This window comes from Canis lupus, chromosome 19, assembly GCF_011100685.1.
Source record: "Canis lupus familiaris isolate Mischka breed German Shepherd chromosome 19, alternate assembly UU_Cfam_GSD_1.0, whole genome shotgun sequence".
NCBI lineage: Eukaryota > Metazoa > Chordata > Mammalia > Carnivora > Canidae > Canis > Canis lupus.
The window spans coordinates 20052534-20072658 of record NC_049240.1 but is presented as its reverse complement, the minus strand read 5'-3'; the positions used below and the strand labels follow the sequence as shown (position 1 = coordinate 20072658).

The 20125-nt window shown below is 35.1% G+C and overlaps 1 protein-coding gene and 1 non-coding gene across 8 annotated transcripts in view; one reads left to right on the top strand and one right to left on the bottom strand.

Annotated features, from left to right (window-relative positions):
- The window catches only part of PRDM5 (PR/SET domain 5), a 200533-nt gene that overhangs the window by 93281 nt on the left and 87127 nt on the right, over positions 1-20125 (bottom strand). For 5 of the 7 annotated variants that reach the window (XM_038564767.1, XM_038564770.1, XM_038564771.1 and 2 more), the window contains 7 exons: positions 15771-15945; positions 13349-13523; positions 12095-12187; positions 11701-11822; positions 7844-7923; positions 3730-3814; positions 2279-2436 (listed from right to left, as the gene is read on the bottom strand). In XM_038564767.1, coding sequence (XP_038420695.1) covers positions 2279-2436; positions 3730-3814; positions 7844-7923; positions 11701-11822; positions 12095-12187; positions 13349-13523; positions 15771-15945 — 888 coding nt within the window. The remainder of the gene's footprint in view (positions 1-2278; positions 2437-3729; positions 3815-7843; positions 7924-11700; positions 11823-12094; positions 12188-13348; positions 13524-15770; positions 15946-20125) is intronic. The other 2 variants (XM_038564772.1, XM_038564774.1) reach the window with 1 other exon arrangement.
- LOC119864546 lies at positions 6473-6577 on the top strand. The gene has a single exon (XR_005374372.1). It is a non-coding gene; the product is annotated as a U6 spliceosomal RNA (small nuclear RNA).

The window sequence follows — 20125 nt, the reverse complement described above, 5'->3', positions numbered from 1 at the left end:
CAACCACTATGGAAAACTACTAAATTTCTTTAAAAAATTAAAAGCTACCATATGATCCAGCAATTCCACATATGGATATCTATCCAAAGTAAACAAAACACTAATTTAAAAAACATGTACACACACACACCCCTACATTCATTGCATGATTATTTACAATAGCCAAGATAATGGAAACAACTTAAGTGACCATGGATAGATGAATGTATAAAGAACATGCAAAATACACTATGTATATAATAGAATATTACTTAGGCACAGAAAATAAAATAAAACTAATACATTCTGAAACAAGAACCAGAGTAAAGGTAAAGCATAGGAAATGCAAATAGGAATTAATAAAGAAAACTAAAGAGATTATAACTTGGAGTCCTATCAGAAAATAGCAAGGGGTAGAGCACCTGGCTGACTCAGTTGGTAGAGCCTACAACTCTTAATCCCATGGCTATGATTTCAAACCCCACATTGAACATCGAGTTTAGTTACAAATAAATAAAATAAATAAAATAAAATAAAATAAAATAAAATAAAATAAAATAAAATAAAATAAAATAAAATATAAAATAAAATAAAATAAAATAAAATAAAATAAAATAAAATAAAAAAATAAAATAAATAAAATAAAATAAATAAAATAAATAAAATAAAATAAAATAAAATATAAAATAAAATAAAATAATAAAATAAAATAAAATAAATAAAATAAAATAAAATAAAATAAAATAAAATAAAATAAAATAAAATAAAAAGTTTAAAGAAAAGAGGAAGTTAGGTCATGATGACTGAAGGCAAATGTCAAGTTGTCTTATGACTAATGCAGAGAAAACGATAAAAATCTAGAAAAGTAAGCTGAGGCCATGGGGAGAGAACTCTGATGACAGGGTAACATGCATATACTATAATTTACATAACCATTGCAAATCTACTTATAATATTAGAGTACAAGAGTGACAGAGATGCACTGTGGGACAATATATCTGGGAGGATGGATAAGTGGGAAGTAATAAGTAATAAGAATCTAATTAAATGGGTATTAAAGTAATGAAGGTGAGCAATAACCAAGATGATAAGATGGTGGTAAAGGAAAGAATGACTGTGAGGGTGATGAGGCAATGTAGAGGGTAGAATCTTTAAGAACTGGCTTCTAGGTATGCCTGTGTGGCTTAGTCAGTTGGGCTTCCAACTCTTGATTTTGGCTCAGGTCATAATCTCAGGGTTGTGAGATCAAGCCCCAAGTTGGGCTCCACACTAGGAATGGAGCCTGCTTAAGATTCTCTCTTCCTCTGCCCCTCCCCTGCTCACTCTCACTCTCTCAAAATAAAAATATAAATAATTTTAAAAAAGAACTGGCTACTAATCTTAGAAAGGGTCTAAGACTTAAAAAACAGATAGGGATAGGTATATGCTTCTGTCATCAACAGAAAGAGGAAACTCCAAAACGGAGGTTATCTTGGGCATAAAGAATGAAAGGTCATCCTGGGACATGCTGAATTCATTAAGTCAGAAAGATATCCAGTTAAGTATCAAATAAAGAAAACCTAAATGTGAGTTTGAAGCCTGGGTTAAAGAAATAAATCATTTGGGATTTGTTGGTATAGAGTTGATGACAGAAGTCATGTATGTAGCTGACACAGAGAACACAGAAGAGGTCCACAGCCAACGCATCCAGCATAACCTCCTCGGGATGGAGAGATGAAAGTGTTCAGAGAAATTGGCGCAACACCTAGCAAATTATACACCAAAGATAAAGAGAATTTCAGGAAAGGTACCATGAACAAGAGTGTCAAATTTTATAGAAAAAAGGAAAAGAAGAAAAGACTTTGCAGTTAATACAATACTGGGAAATACTGGATGACTCTTTGCTTATAAGAGCAGTTTCAACAGGGGCACCTGGGTGGCTTCAGCTCAGGTCATGATCCCGGAGTCCGAAGATCAAGCCCCACATTGGGCTTCCTGCTCAGCAAAGAGTCTGCTTCTCCCTCTATCCCTCACTGCCGCACCGCCCCCCCCCCCCATGCCTACTTTCTCTCTCTCTCTCTTAAGTAAATAAATAAAATCTTAATTTAAAAAAAAAAGAACAGTTTCAACAGAGTATGGAAGACAGAAACAAGGCCAGACAGGGTTGTGGCCTGAGTGAGGAGGTAGAAAATATAAGCAAAATCGTCCTCTAAGGATTCCACGTGTACAGCATGTCCAGATATACGAAAACCTCTTTAAAAAATAAACAATGAGAAATCAGATCAGCAAAATAATAATACTAATACTAATAAGGTTTTACCTTCTTGTGATTCTTGTAAACATTCCTGTGGGCAAATCCCTTTCCACAAAGCTTGCATTTGTAAGGCTTATCTTCACTGTGTATCACTTTATGGGCGCCCACTTGATCGAGCCTCTTGAAAGATTTATTACAAATCTCACAATTATAGGGTCGTTTTTCTGTGAAAAAAAAATGAGTGGAGACAATCTCACATCTATATAAAGGTAAGGGATAAAAAGGGAAATACCCTTACCATATATTACTTCTTATGGATAAGTCAACTAAGACATGATTGAAACAACTGAAAAAAAAATCTACTTACCAATCCATTTATGTTAGATATGTGGGCCTATTCACAGAAGAAATGTGAGCTAGTTCTTTAATATACCTATATGGTAAACTACATGTATAAAATAGCTTAAATGTGAGGACGAAAACTAAATTCAAGGAAAAAAAATCTTACTTCCAGATGAAAATTCTGCTGATAGGCATGAGTTTAAACCAGGGATACAACTTCAAACGCCATGAGTAGCCTGACAGCAATAAAAAAGTAAACGACAGACCTGCCTCCTACTCAAACAAGTGGATCCGATACAGGCACAGCTTCAATTCTCAGCAAAGACTACACACTTAAGTTGTATAAAATCCATATTTATGCAATGTTCATGTAATGTTGACCATTAGACTTAAAAATTACTGTTTGTTTCAAACAAAGCATATCTGAACAGACCACCGGTGTGTGATCTATATTAATTTGCCAAAATATCTTTATCTGTCTCCAAGCAAAGTAGATATTCAAAAACACTCTGACTTCAATGGCCTCCAATTATAGACATTCTAAACCCTAGAGATTTCACAGAGCAAAATTTATTCTCAGATCTTATTTTTTTTAAACTGTATAATAGACCTATCACTCAAACTTGACTTAAAATGAAACTACGGCTTTAAAAACCTATATTCTCAAAATGTATTTATAAATTTCTCACGAACACTTATTGCTACCTTAGTTAGAATGCAATTTAGAAATTTAGAAGCTATAATTGTTGAATTCCTCCTAAAAAGTCAGACACTACACTAGCACAATACATAATGATCTCATTTAACCTTCACAGCAATTTTGAAAGGTAGATACCTTTTCACAGATAAAGAACAGAATCTAAGGCTCAGAAAGATTAAAAATTAAATGGTGACTCTGAAGGTCATCTGAATGATATGACTTTGATATCATTTAGTTCAACCACCTTGGCTTTATAGAACTCTAGAGAGGCTAATAAGTAACTTGTTCAAAATCATACAGCTAAAAAAATTTTTAAAATAAAATAAAAAAATTAAAAAAAAAATCACACAGCTAGTTTTTGGCCAACCTAGAACTAAGAGCCAGGTCTCCTGATTACTACTCTCAGAGCTCCTGAAAATGACAAAGTGAATCTTTCATAGTGATTTTAATACAAATGGAAAAATAAATATTTTACCTGAGTGAGTGATCATATGACGTTTTAGCTGATTAGCTGAAATAAATTTCTTCATACATTCCTGACAATCAAATATCTCATGAATCTGTAAAAGGTTAAGTGGACAGTTAACTGTCAAAGCCAAATAAATTAGATAGAGCTCAAGTAAAAGTATAAACACGAAGGTAGCTTCTACTGTAAAAATTATGTATTATAATTCAGTTCTAATTTGTTCACACTGTTGTATATTAGCTGAAAATGCAATGAACATGTTACCTAGTAAAAACATATCATTAAAAGAAAATAAAGATTGTAGCACACTATTTAAATATGTGATTAGCTGACCTATTTGGTGCATGTTAAATTTCTACACTCTGTAAAAATTTCTACCTAATTTACATTAACTCTTTTTGTTAGACATAAATTTAGATTTGAAAACATGTAACCTCTAGGCAATAGTGTTACCTTTACAGTAGTTAAACGGTTTTAAATTTAAATGTATACAATGCAGAGCAAAACTTTAATTACCATGAAAGGCAAGAAGATATATAATTCTGAAAAACATTTAGCTCACAGTGAAATTCCTCCATGAGAGGAAGACCACAATAAAAAGAAAAGATCAAAAACCATAGTAAGAAAGAAGAGGAGGAGTATAATCTTAACAAACAACTGGCTAAATAATTATTACACCTGGATATTAAGTTTAGCTCTTTCCCTCTCATACACTAAATCAGAGAAATCACGTAGGTGGTATGAAAAGTAGAAGCCCAGCTTATTATCAGAAACAATGCACAAAGTTCTAAGAGGAATGTACTGCAAGAAGTCTTATATTAGAAATGTCGATCACTGCAATGAACAAGAGCATCATACTGTTTTGCAGAAGATTCAAAAAGAACTTTAGTAAAGTTACATTTATGTTTCAACCTCATTAAAGTAAAAGTAGAGCTCACAATACTAAACACCAGACAAGCAAAGGCCCTTTTGCAGAAAGCCAAGGTACTATGCTTATTCCTGCAGAATAACTAGGGCCTTGTAGACTGAAGTCAGGGCAGAGTACTATAAACTGGTACAGCAATGAGTAAAGAGTGGAGGACTGAGTGGTATCCTGGTAAATGGCTCCCTTGATAGAAGTGGTCATGGATGAACTCAAGACAGTGAGGGTGAAAAGAGGAGACAAGGCAGGGGAACAAAAGCTAGGGTAAAGTTAACAGATCCCAGGTCTACAGTCTGTGCCTTAATTCTACGGCCAACCATACGGCAAGTCTGAGACTTCCAACCCATCTTCTGCTTCCTTGAGATCTGATTCTTGGTGAGTCAGGAAACTCATTTGGGAAAAGCAGAGAAAAGGGAGATAAACAAGGCAGAAGCAGAACAATGTCTGCCCTCTGCTTACATACAGTGCCACCTAATCTCAATTAGTGAATATATGGAGTCCAGAGAGTACTATGATTCCTCAGAAAATAATGTGGGAACTGCATTAGTACTCAGAAAGCAAGCACTACAGAGTACAAAAGAAAAACTTTCAGCCTGAGCCATTTTAAAGACAGCCTCTTCAGTCATCAAAGACCCTCTCTGTGGCTTTGGTTGAACAACTATGTTTAAGGAGCAAGATATTATATGTAATGTTTACTTAAAGATAGTAAGAACAGATTTATATTCTTAAACTCTTATGTTTCTGTAATATATGCCTTTTATAACAACATGCCCTTAAAAAGATGATATGCCTTCTGAATCATACATAAATGAAAATATATTTAGTTTATTTTCATTTTAATATGAAGTCTATGTTAGTATGTAAAATTTTTTAAATCATTCATCCATATATAAAATGTTAACTGTTAAATAAAATACTGCAGAATAGTACCATTCACTTCTTAACTCTAGTGGTTCCTGAAACATGAACTATTTTTAAAGATTCAATTGAATGGACTTTTTCATCATTATAAAATTTCACTGTACCTGAAAGTATTTTTGCATTGACCACCTTACTTACAGTGGAAAATTAAGGCCAAAACTATTTTCAAAAATCCTAAAAAAAACTTAATAAAGCAATCAAATTTCAAATGAAAATGATAGATAATATGATTTATTTATGCCTAATGTTAAATAAAGCACAATTTTAAAATGTCCAGCTTACTAATTGATATGGAGGGTAATAACTTACAATTTGAAGTTCCTAATTAAATACTTTTCAAAAAGGATCATAGTATGTTTTATTATAATATAGGATAGTATAGAGCAATGTAAGATACTCTTCTAGACTATAATGTAATTTGGCATGTTCATAGGGCACCCTCTACTGGCAAGGGTAAATACTGCATCCAAGCTCTATTAGACATTCAACATCCTCAACTCTTAGGAATACAGTCAAAAATGGGAGTCAGTAAAAGCTTCCTATGGATTCATAAAGGCTAAATTAGAGGAGCTATTCTGTAATGAAGGAAGCATTGAGCTAATAAGGTTTTTGCATTTTGCAGAGATAACAGGAGTACTGTGTTCTACCATCACCAAGTAATAGCTACCAAATATTCCTTGGAGAAAAGGTTCTTATGTTATAAAAAAATAAATGGAAAAGAGAACATTTTTCAGAAATTTGCCCCACAACCAACTTTGCAGAAACATCCTATTTGGTAAAATCTTTTATTTGGTGAAACATTTTTAACTTCTTAAAATTTAAACAGACCAGAAATACATACAAGTAAGAAGATATTTAGAAAATATCTACTCAATTGGATTAAATCTTTTTGTCTCTGAAGCCATACAGGTGAAGTGAGCAGCACAAATACTAAAATTGGAATGATACAGTGAAGATTAGCAATGGTCCCTGCACAAGAATTATACACAAATTCTTCAAGTGTTCCATATTTTTAAACAAAACTATAAGAAAACCATTTGGAAACTGGAAAAAAAAGTCTCATGGCACTTAGAGAAAAAATTAAAAGGCACAGATCATCCCAAGTCACATTTAATAAAAGAGAGAACAGGAGTCCAATGTTAAAGGGAATGTTAGGGACCAAAGATGACACCCAAAATCCTCACTTTCCACTACTTGTTACGTTATTTCCCAAGAATCAAACTCACCCAACATTTAAAATATAACCTCAGACATCTTTACAATCTAACTATCTCATGTGTTTATAGATTAAATCCATGCCACATGGTTAGAGCTATTAGAGTGAATATCATATGAATGTTAAAGCCCATCAGATTACTTTGGAATATACCAATATACAAATAAAGAGATAAATTCATTTCGTAAACCACAAGAAAAGTAAAATTTTACATTCACTAGTACCATCTCCTCTCTTCTTCAATATTGTCACTAAAAGAAAATATGTTCATAGATCTTCTGAAAAAAATGTGAAATTAAAAATAATCATCCATATTTATTACAATATAAGATAGTTTGATATAATACTAATTTTTCTAAATGGCTATAATAAGAACAAAAATCTAAATTCTACTTTAGTTCTATTCTATTATAAATTCTATTAACTAATGTTGTTAGGGTTAATAACTACAATGTATTTTTCAGGTTGACTTTCCACATTAAAATAGCTAAAAGCTTTATGCTTATTACAAAATGTATTAAATTAGTTTTCTGCTAATATAAGCATTCATTTTCCCTGCTAACAACACTTTGACATACTTGTACGTTATTTTAAGTTCTTCAAAATAATGAAGCTCTTGTCTTTGTTTTGCCAGACTTAACTATACTACGCATCCATTTTATTTTTTATGCATCCATTTTAATAGCTAAATGCCACTGCAGAGCATATTATAAATACACAAAACTGTATGTTTTCATCAAATATATGGTATTTCCTGAGCAAACAGCAACTAACAAAGCTTGAAACTAAAGTGACATGTTGCAGTGAAAGGCTCAGCTAGACCTAATACTTTGCACTGGAGAAATACTTCTACTAACTCTGAACAAGAAACAACTCAAAATATATTTTTACAAGAGTTTACTTTTCTGCATATCAGTCATAAATTTTAGAATATGTTACTGTATAAATTAATGACAAAGAACTGGCTTTACAATAAAAAAATCAACTAAAAATTTTCATGGCTGACACTATAAATGGCTAAAAGATCTTATACTCTGATGAGCATTAATCTTTATCTTACTGACCTTTCTATGTTCTTGTAGGCTTGATGGTGAAGAACACTTTTTATTGCACACTGAACATATGAGCTTTTTCTTAGGATCTCCTAAAATGCAAATAAAATGCCATCATGATTTAAATGAGAATATTAAGAGGAACATCAGATACAATGTTTCTAGGTGATATATAATTTCTAAACAGGTATTTCATCCTCTTAGAATTCCAAAACTTTCAGTGTTATATCCATTAAAACTGAATTTTAAATTCATTCTTCTTTTTTTTTTTAAGATTTTATTTATTTATTCATGAGAGACACAGAGAGAGAGGCAGAGACATAGGCAGAGGGAGAAGCAGACTTCCTGCAGGGATCCTGATGTGGGCAGGACTCGATCCCAGCACCCCGGGATCACACCCTGAGCCAAAGGCAGACACTCAGCCACTGAGCGCCCCAGGTGCCCCTAAATTCTTTCTTCTTAAATTTGAAAAATATTCACCATGATATACCACCTTCTACATAGATAAAATAGGTCTTTCACTTTTCCATAAACTAATGTAAAATTAAAAGAGTTTTGCACAAATTACATGAAAAATTTCACTTGAAATTAATCAAATATATTTATACAAATGTGGATTTATTAACTTACAAGTTGATTTTGCTAATTGCTTTAAATTTTAATATTTCATTTAATCATCTGGGTTTTCTAAGATATAATTCATAGATTATTCTTTCTAACACTAGATTCCTATAGAATCTATGAGCATACACTCTCGTGTTAATATTAAAAATCAGAATAAAATCTAATCAAGTAAAATAAAACATTATACTGGTATTCATATCAGTATACAAATTAAAATACAATTTTGTTTTCTTACATAGTGATTATAGTAGCTTATTTCATATTTCAAATTTCAACAGTGGTTCTAGAAATGAAGACTCAATAAAACAGTTTTTAAAATATGATGTAATAACAGTATTATCTGTGAACTACCACAAATAACTAGAATGTTTTTTCAATTTTTAATTAATTTTAAATATACAAAAAGTAAACAAATGATACAATGAATCACCATGTATCCATCACCTGGCCCCAACAGTGACAAGTCGAGGACTATCCCTGCCCCAACCTCAACCCCATCTACTCCACCATTTCTCTATTATTTTGAAAAAAATCCAAAATAAGTTTTAAAAAGTATTACAAAATGCTTTTATCATAGGACTGTGCTTATGAAAGAAAAACACTTCTAGAAAAAGAAAATTATGAATTTTTGTCTCCTTCAAGTTACTTATTTCATATAATACACTATTTTTAGCATACTGAATATTAGAACCAAGAAAATTTTTCCTTGTGACTGACAAGCAAATATGGCTATTAAAGGAGAAAATTCTCCTAAGCAAAATGAGTATCTCTGTACATATAGACTGAATACACAACATGGCACTGAGAAAGAATATTTTCTAGCTCCCACTAGCTGTCACTTCCTTCAATCCATAGTCTTTTATTGCTCTATTTTATCCTTCGTACCAGCTGTCCTTGAGACTAGACCCTATCCTTACCAAATGGTTAAGTGAGAGCCTGAGGGAGAAAAGAAAGAACTGAGACATGCTCAACCACATCTCTTACTTTAGCTCCATCTTCCTGCCACTGTCCCTGCAGCCAGAATCAGAGGCAATAAATACATCATAACCCCATCCCTATTCTTCAACCTTTTCTCTCCTCATGCCTTTCTGTTTTTCATCCTAGAACAGAAATACTAGTTTCTGTGAGAGGAAAAAAAATTTTTAAAAGCTTATGACAATGTGCCTGAGAGTGTAGATAGATATTATCTCCCATAAATACAAAAACTCTCAGTTCTAGCATCCACAGAATCTAAGCAAAAGAAAAAAAATGGAAGTGGGTTAAGGAAGTCAGCCCTAAAAAAAAAAAAAGGAAGTCAGCCCTTCACTTCCTATTTCCTCCTGGGTAACTGTGAAGGTCCTTAGGACTCCAGCTTCCCTAGGTTGAAAAACAACAGCACCTACAAAGCCATAACTAGACTTTGTACTATTTTAGTTTTGCTATATTCAGGTAAGTCTGAATTTTTTACTTTCAGATTCAACTTACAAAAGTATGCGGGAACACATTATTTACAACTGTAGGAGACATATGAGAAATTAATACAATTGCACTGAATACAGAGTCACCTAAGTGACTTGAGTGAGTTTCAGTACAATGTGTGTTAAGTATGCTCCCAGACATTCTACAGTCATGCATGTGAACACTGCTTTGTTTGCTATTCTGAAGGTGGAATATTCTTTCTCCAAATGTCTGTGTATCTCACAGAAGAAAGGGGAGAAGAGAGAGTTGTGAATGAGAGACAGACTGTGTACTAATCCCAACAAAGCTATGTATAGTAATCCCTGATCAAATATGTACGTTCCATATTTTGTATGTTTCCACATAGAAACAGAAATATTAAAAACTTCCTTTTATAAATTATTTCCTACAATGTCACATGAGTTTCCAGAATCAGTAATATTATAATATCCAAGGCCAATTACAAGAAGCCTCAAAGAAATTATGCTTATAGCATAGCCTGAAAACCACATGCTCAATAACAAGAATGCAAGTTTCCAGAGTTTCAATATGCATCTGGTTTTTTACTTAGTTCAGCAAAGTTAACTTTAAAAATGACATGAAAGATTTGTTATAATACATTGCAGACAGAGATGGAGAAAATTAAGAACAGCATTTTAAACATAACAGCTTAAAAAAAAAACGATCAAGACAAGTCTATCAAAAAATTATGCTTGCCTTTTATAAGCATAGGAAAGGCCCAAGTATAATGAATTCAGAAAAATGCCATCTTCCCTAAATCAGCCACACATTCTTCTAAAGGGAAAAAAGAAGTCAGAACACTACAAAGTCCTACTGATATCATTGTGAAGCTATATTTTGCAAGGCCTTACTTTCTACCACCTAGAGCTTTCATATACAGCTCAGACTTAATATGCAGCCCAAACAGTGATGTCAGGTGGGAGCCAGTAGTCACACTAATACTGGCTTCTATACAACTTTAACATTAAAGGAGATACTTTTTGGAAAATGAGCAAACAGAGCATACAGAAGCTGAGTACTGATTATCCTGTTCTGGATGTGAGAGTAAGTAAGATGGAAGAAGAGAAACCCACTTTCCTCATATCCAGAAAAACATTTTTCCACACATTTCCCAGAAACACATAGGATATGAGGAGTTCCACAAACATCAGCCTCCTTTAAGGAAAAGATACTGAGGAAGTAAAAAGTTAACTCTGATGATACAGCCATCTGTTGAACTCAGGGCAATAGATTCTATCCCTAAACCAAACTACATTTTTACCATGTGCTAAACAGATACAATCTAAGTGATAGTCAAATCTGTATTTGTTTTATTGTTTAGCTGGCCATTAGTCACAGAGTACCTGCTTTATTAATCCAAATACATTCAATTCCCATGTCAAAATGCAGTTAGTAATTTTCTCCAATATAGGAGAAATATAAATTAAAAATGGAATTTCACTGTAAAAATATTAAGGCACAAGAGTACCCTGAGTTCACATTTCACCTTTAAATTGTTATTTAAAAATATTAATTCTTACTACACCTGCCGACCAAGCTCAAGTAGGTTCTAGCTTAGGTTTCTGGCTCTGATGACTTCAGACAAGGAAAAATGACAAATACTACTGAAATCAACTTGAAAAAGAAATAGTGTTCAGTGAAAGAAAAAAGTCGACAGCCAGAGCCTCACATCTGTGTGAGTACAATGCAAAAGCAAGCTCTCTCCTCAAGAACAAGAATTATAAACAGATCACTGCAGCCTGGGGAGAGGAGGCCCCTTTAAAAATGACCCTGCAGGGACTTCTCACCCGCATGGACGTTTTCCTGGTGTCTTCTGAGGGCATCCTTGCTCTTCAGCCTCTTCCCACAGCTGTCCGCCTTGCACACAAACCTGGCATCCCCCCGGCAGGTCTCCTGGTGCTGCTCAAAACTGCAAGACAACCAGGAATGGGGAAAAGGGTGAAGAGACAGTGAAGATCTATCGAAGTAATTCTTAAGCCTAATCATGGCAGGCTTTTGCAATGCATGCTCTCTAGCAGAGTTTGTGGGTCATTTCATGCATTACCTGAGCAGGTGAAAAGGAAAGTACTTAAATTCCCCCAGCAGCCCTATGATACTAAATCGCAACAAAGCTCGGACAGCACGCATGCTAAAAATGACCCACAACTATATAACAGCCATCTGAGAACTCAGACACAAAACCTCGATGCTGAACTGAAGGAAGAATTGCAAACAGAGCACTGAAAACTTCGTGAAGAATCCTTCAAACTGCTTTTCACTGTGCACTGAAGAACACTAAGGGGAAATAGGAAAAAAAAAAAAGAAAGAAACAAAAAGAAATAAAAACTGGAAGCATAAGACAAAAACCTATGAAAATCTACTTTAAATAAAATTTTCTTTGTGATCTCGTTTTCATTCTGTCTTTTGGCCTTTGAAATTTTTAGTAGTACCTCATTTAACTGTAAGACCCAGCTCAGCAAAAGAATCTTTGGTGTATCTTCAATAAAAGCTGACTAGAATGCAGTTGTAAAGTCTATTCACTGAAAAGTATATAGCCTGTTGCTTTTTTTTTTCAAGAGCCTAGGACAGAATTTCCAAATGTTGAATCTCTTGTTATTATAAAAGTTTAAGTTTTGAGCAGGAATTGTTCATTTCAAATTTCATAATCCAAGTAGATGCATATATGAAAATCATCTTAATATAAAATATAGCATGTTTCAGAATTTTACTTTAATGATTAAAAAGATGAAACATTAAGTCTCTATGAAAGATTTCTTGCTCATACACAAGGTGATATTCTTAAAATAAAATTACATGTATCTATTTACTCACTTTCAATTATTAATGACACTGTAAAAATATTTAAGTAAAAAGATAACTCTATGCTATTAATAAAAATAGTCAAAATAATGTGTGCAGAGCAATGTGTGGTATCATTTAATTCATCTTAATATTCTTCCTCCTACACTGTTATGAAATAAACAGTGCTTCTTCCCCAAAATGTCGCTGTATTCTTTATACTCTGAACCCTCTCCATTTCTTAAACTTTTCTTTTACTGATTTCAGAGGGATATCATATGCAGAAAACTAAAACTTGATCTGCAGCCTCCAAGCACTAACTAAATTATGCATAACTGAATTTCAGACTAGGAAGCCAATGAGCTTGATATTTAATGGCAAGTAATTAAATGGGCAAAGAGTTATTACCATAAACAATGTTTACTTGTTGAAATTCATAATCAGGAGATTTCAAAAATCAACATGTTATACGAAGAAAAGAGAAGTTAATGACAATGACAATACAGAATGCTCATTTTCTTCTCTCCCTCTGTTTCACAAGCACACACACACACACACACACACGCACTCACGCACTGGTTAGAAACTAAAACGAATCAAATGGAATAGTTAAAAAAGTGTTAACTTAGAATTTTAGATACTCTTTGCTGTACGCACTGTCTTTGCAAAGCCTGCTTAACTGGGAATTTCTTCCCACAGTTCTTGCACTTAAATTCTTTCTCTTCGGTAGGTTTCTGGTGTAATGTCTGAAGATGCTCAGCAAGAATTTCCTCACTGGTAAAACTCGAGTCACACTGGGGACAAGCATAGTCCTCTTTACAGCCAAGGCAATCTGCACATTTACAAGGAAACAGACTTATAAGACAAAAATTAAGAGCCAATTTTATCCTCATTTTAAAAACAAAATTAATTGTGTTTAATAGTATCAGAATAGTAAATGTTTATTATCTCTACCAGTATTAATAATGTTATCCACGAAAAGTAATAGAAGTATCACCAAAGAAAAATGCATTATCTTTTAATTCATTTCTCTTGTGTGTCAACAAATTAATACAAAATCAAAATCAATTTTTAATTTGCCCTGTCATGTTAACTTTTTACATCAAGGAGTTATTACAAATGTCGAATGAGAAAGCAAAAGTTTTCCCTTAAACAGGTCATCTTGAGTTCACTGAGTACACAAAGAGAAAAAAATCCAACCAAGGCAAACTATGTGGAATTACCAAGGGGAATCTCACATATATGTGAAAAAGACCAAGGTCATAAAAACAGCACTCATTATGGCAGGTGTAGTCAGGCTCTACTGTGTCTCTAGCTTGTCAGTCCCTATGGACTGTCACAGCTTCACCCAAATCTCTCAAAGTGCACTATTTACATTACAGATTTTTTCTGATTATTAAATAAAATTAGATTTAGAAAATAAGAAAGTAAAAATGACTAATAATCTCATAATAAAGAGACAACCACTTAATATATTCTCACATCCGATTTGTCTTTTGTCCATTTCTATTGTATACACAGTCTAAGAATAACTACAGTTATGATCATACTTTTTATGCAATTTCATCTGTTGCTATTTTTTTTCATTTGACATTTTCTCAATTCAAAAAAGAAAATGTAAGGTACTATATTTACTTAACTAAAACTCTCTATTGTTTGACATTTGAGCACTTTTTGTTTCTTTTGTGTTGTCAGTTTGTTCTGTGTTTTGGGTTTCTATTGGGGGGTTGCTTTTATTAAATAAAAACTGGTTTCTAAAATAAAAATAACAATAATGTAAGTACCTAATTCATATATTTTAAAAATCTGTTTAAGTTTCTGTGGATTGTTTTTACAAAAGTAATGGAATTATATATTTGTTGACTAAAGAAAAATTGGGATAATAGGTAAGCAAGAGACTCATTTTTAAGCTAAAACAGTGGACACAATAATAACACACCTGGCGGGGGCGGGTGACGTTAAAAAAGTAAATACAAAAAGTATTTAGAATACAAAAAGTACATCATAGGAAATGTAGTCAATAATATTGTAATTTGCATAAATACCCCAAAAAAGGAAATACAGAAATAATCCACATCACCCAAAGTCTGAAATTCAAAACAGCAAAATGCATATTTGAAAGAAGAAAAAGCCTGTCTACATCTTCCCCTTACATAATCCAAGTAAAATAAAGAAACAGAAGCATAAGCTGGCAATACGGGGAATGCTTACACTTTCTCAGCCAGCAGTAACATACAGTTAGAAGAGAAAATTCATATGAAAGACATTACTACCATGAGGACTAAAGAAACTGGTGTCACTTCTGAAGTGGCTTCACTACACAAAATGAAAAAATACTCTCTGGTAAATTTCAGCCTATTACAAAATCTCAATACCTATAACATCATTCATATTTCTTTCAAACCCCATCAGGAGTAAAACACCACGTAACAGAAACAAATCTCCATAATAATTGATTATTCCCCAGCAGATGGCAAACAAGAGACATCTCCTGGATTGCAGGACTGATCCAAGGAAGTCAAACTTAGAGTCAACACACTGTTTTTGGTTACCCGACTGAAACAACCTAACAATAGTGCAGGCCTCTACAATCAGAACAGAGAGAGATTTCCAGAAGCTACAGATTTTCTAAGGATCCTGGGCCCAGGAATAATCCCATAGGGCCCATGCAGCAGTGCTCTCTCTATACCTCTGCACTCGCCATTCCCCGTGTGCAGATGAGAAAGTAAAGTCTCCAAAAGTCAGTGACTTGCTCAGTTACAAGCCTGATTAGTGGCAGATTCAGTGCTGGAGGGCAAAAATCCTCCTTACTCGCCCCCGCAGCAGACCAGTAGGAACAGTGAGAGCCAGGAGCTGGTGCTGACCATAGCAGTCCTGCAGGCACATCTATCACCCTCGCCCAGCTCTCCCCTCCTGCTGGAAGAAAGATGGGCTTACAGCTGGGTATTCTCTGACAGTAGTTTTGACAAAAACTATCTTGACAACACCTTATTATAATGCATCTATATAATTCAACCCCACTTCAAACTTTATTTCCCCTACAACTTCCATTCTCTCAAATCCCAGTTAGAGGCAATACCTTTTCTGCCAGCTGTTGATTGTCCTTTAGAATTTTTAACTTCCCCTTCTTTGATCATTGTCATAATTTGCTGTTCTTCCTCATCGGCCTCCATGTCACTGTCCAGGTAGCCAATCAGAAGCTCTGTGTCTGTTTCTATATCTTCAATTGCCAAATAGAAAATGTTTTCTCCTTCCTGAGACAAAATTAAGAAATATGCTGTTGTATGACAAAAATATCTCGATAATTTTAAAAATGCTGAACCATTCATTTGGTTTTTTTAAAAAAGATTTTATATATTTATTTATTCACGAGAGACACACAGAGAGAGAGAGAGAGAGGCAGAGACACAGGCAGAGGGAGAAGCAGGCTCCATGCAGGGAGTCCGATGTGGGACTCGATCCCGGGTCTCCAGGATCAGGCCCTGGGCCAAAGGCAGACACTAAACCGCTGAGCCACCCAGGCTGCCCTATTCATTTGTTTCTAATAGTGATTAAGAAATCACTTTAAGGGATCCCTGGGTGGCGCAGTGGTTTGGCGCCTGCCTTTGGCCCAGAGCACAATCCTGGAGACCCGGGATCGAGTCCCACATCGGGCTCCCGGTGCATGGAGCCTGCTTCTCCCTCTGTCTGTGTCTCTGCCTCTCTCTCTCTCTCTGTGACTATCATAAATAAATAAAAATTTAAAAAAATTAAAAAAAAAAAGAAATCACTTTAAGATACATTGAGTACCAGGTGCCCATTAAAAATTACTATTGGTATTTTTTTTACATTTCCAACTGATTTAGATACTGAAAAAGGAAACTGACAATATTCAGTTACCTGGCAAATAAAATACAAATATATATTACAAATAGTGACATTAATATATATCAAAGGAAAGGCTAATTATCTAACTTTCTAAAAGTGAATTTCACATCATTAATTTGCCCAATGCAGTAACATCTTGTGGACAAGGCCTGTAAATGCAGCAAAAAGAAGTTTATTAAGTAATGGTGTCATTTCTGCATCTAGAGAACAATATGCTATCGGTGATCTAATTATGATTAATATTAAATTTAAACTAGAATATTAAAATTAAGCTAGAACTTTCACGTTATTAGACAGGGGAACTGCAAACGAACCTTCAAAGAATTTCCAAAACCCTGGTCCAGAAAGAGAACAAAGATCAGGCACCTGAGAGGTTCAAAGAATTGACTGAATCATCATGTGTACCTAAATTCCACTAAAATGACAGGAGAGCAGAAAAGAAGTTCCATTATCAACACACAAAAAATTTTAGAAAAGTCTAGAAGATTAGAAATCGGGGTTGAAATGATAGATAACCACTGCAGAAGAAATCTCAACCCATAACAGACACAAGAAAAAGGTTACAAAGAAGAACCTACTTCCCAAGGAAACCCCAGAGAAACTTCACACTTGGAATGAACTGGTACACAAAACCCCGCTGGGCCCTCAGCCAATCACCAGGGAGGCCAGAACTGGGGCTGCTTAGCTTGCTGTCCCCAAGAGAAACACCCAGAACGGCTGTCTTTTACATAGTTGAGGATTTGTTCTGGGAGTTCCTTGTCTGGCTGCTGAGGATAAAGAGAAGCAAAGCATAGCCTGAATTTTTTGAACCTTGGTGGTAGGCAAGGGGAGGAAAGGACAAGGACAGTAAGCTCCACTAAGGAGTGAGATTCAATAAGGGAGAGAACACAGAACAAAGCCTTCTCTCCCTTGGCATTATCACCACACTCCACACTCCTGTGAAGGAGGAGGAGACAGAGGAGGGGGAAGAGGTAAGGTGAGTGGGAGAAGGGGGAGGGGAGGAAGAGGAACCTATAGTGTGTGTGTGTGTGTGTGTGTGTGTGTGTGTGTGTGTATGTGTGTGTACACAAGCAGAATCCTTGTGAAAAGTTGGAAAAATATGCATCAGACTGTTAACAGTTATCATTTGGAGGCTGGGAGAAAAAGTAGTCTATATTCAATACGGTTTTAGGGTTTTTTGTTTTGGTTTTTACAATTAACAGAATTGTAGTAATTTTTAAAACAATATATATTAGAAAATTCCATGGAAGAGACAGAAATGATCATAATCATCATTTCTGGGCAAGAAAGGCTTGATGTAAAAGTTCAAAGCACTGAAGCAAATCTAACCATCAGCTACACTTAATTAAAGGATGTTCCTGTAATAGTTAAAGCATCCTTGGAAGTGTTTTAATTCCAAACCTCCAGAAACTACAAAGTTATTTGTAATTAAGAATATAATTAACTTCTATATAATTGTTACTTTTTTGTGCAACAAAAATAAGCAAAAAACAACACAGACACTCAGCAAAAGAGAGGTCTCTTTCTAAATTAACTCAAAGTGGTAATTTCCAGGGTTTGGAAACCACTTACTAAGAGTTACCCAAAGCAACAAAGGACTCACCTAATGAAAATTTCAGAAGACAATCATAAATCTTAATACTTATCTGATCAATACCCAAGAAATTTAATTGAAATGTCTTTCCAGAATATTAATCATTAGTTTCATGATGGCCTTCATAGCAGCAAGAAAAGATAATAATTTTTAATTTTAAAACATGGTAACATTAACTTAAACTGCAATCATAAGACACAGCATGCCTATTTAGGGGCTCCATAACAAAAGAAAATTTTAATATACCAGTTAAAACCTCAATTTAGTAAGAGTAATAATAGCATTATAGCCACCAAGGACCAACCACATGTTTTGTCTGTTTGCCAAGATATGGTAAGAAGAGAAATGTCATTACAGATATTTCTCCAATCTACTTATTTAATAGAAATATCTAGGTACCTTTCTAAATATAATTCCTACCACTGCCCAAAATCTCCCCCTTCATTCACTACCACAATAGCTTTCAGAAATATCCCTAAACTTCTCTAATTTAATCACATAACAACTCTTCATTATATTGTTCACCTTCAAAACTTCCCATTGTCAGAACCTGCCAGATTCCTAATCCCTGGAGCTCTTTTCAGCTCTTGGGGCAATATTCCTCACCTGTAGGCTCACCCCCAGGCCTAATTCTGTGCCCTTTGGCAAGGATTTAAAGGGTGTTGACCCAACATCCTGGGAACTCAGCAAGTCCCCATTGTCATTAGCCTGGCTCTGCCCTGGTATTCCAGCTTTGGTGACTATTTTGGTATTCTGATCCTGACATTTACCTCTCTTATTCTAGCTATCAATTTCTGGTCATGGAGTTTGTGGCTTATTCTCCGGAACATAGTTCCCTCCCTTAGAGTCACCCTTTCCATTTACATTTTAGGAGTTAAGCCCTTCCTAAACTCTGCCTGGAGTCTGGGGTCCTGCTTATGGTTCCTGTTATGGGCTCCAGGTGATTTTGTTGAAAATGCTTCAGCTGGGGGCACCCAGGGTGGCTCAGTCAGTTGAACATCATCAGACTCTTGGTTTGCACTCAGGTTACAATCACAGGGTCCTGAGATTAGGTTCTCCTGTCAAGCTCTGTGCTCAGCACAGTCAGCCTGACCCTCTCCCCCGTTCTGCTCCTCCCCCTGCTTAATCTCTCGCTCTCAAATAAATAAATAAAGTCTTTTTAAAAAAATGCCTTAGGGATCCCTGGGTGGCGCAGAGGTTTAGCGCCTGCCTTTGGCCCAGGGCACGATCCTGGAGACCCAGGATCGAATCCCACGTCGGGCTCCCGGTGCATGGAGCCTGCTTCTCCCTCTGCCTGTGTCTCTGCCTCTCTCTCTCTCTCTCTCTCTATCATAAATAAATAAAAAACATTAAAAAAAAATGCCTTAGCTGGGATGCCTGGGTGGCTCAGTGGTTGAGCATTTGCCTTTGGCTCAGGGAGTGATCCCAGAGTTCCAGGATAGAGTTCCACATCGGGCTCCCTGCATGGAGCCTACTTCTCTCTCTGCCTGTGTCTCTGCCTGTCTCTCTCTGTGTCTCTCACTAATAAATACGTAAAATTTTTAAGAAATAAAAAAATAAAATTGCCTTAGCTGAAAGAAGGCTGTTCAACATGATCTTTCAAAAAGCAAATTTTTTTTAAAAAAAGTTATTTATTTTAGAGGGAGAGAGAGAGAGCGAGCATGAGTGGGAGTCAGAGGAGTAGAGGGCAGAAGGAGAGGGCATCTTCAAGCAGACTCCCCGCTGAGCTAGCAGCACCATAGGAGGGGGGGCCAATCTCACGACCCTGAGACCATTACTTGAGCCAATACCAAGAGTCCCATGCTTTATGGAATGAGCCGCCCAGGCACCCGAAAAGCAAATATTCTTCAACCAGTGGTTTTCATTGTGTTGGTAAACAGAATACAACCTAGATAAGTTACCCCAGTTACCCCAGCCCCCTCCCCACCTCCCCTTCAGCAACCCTTTGTTCATTTCCCAGAGTTAGGAGTCTC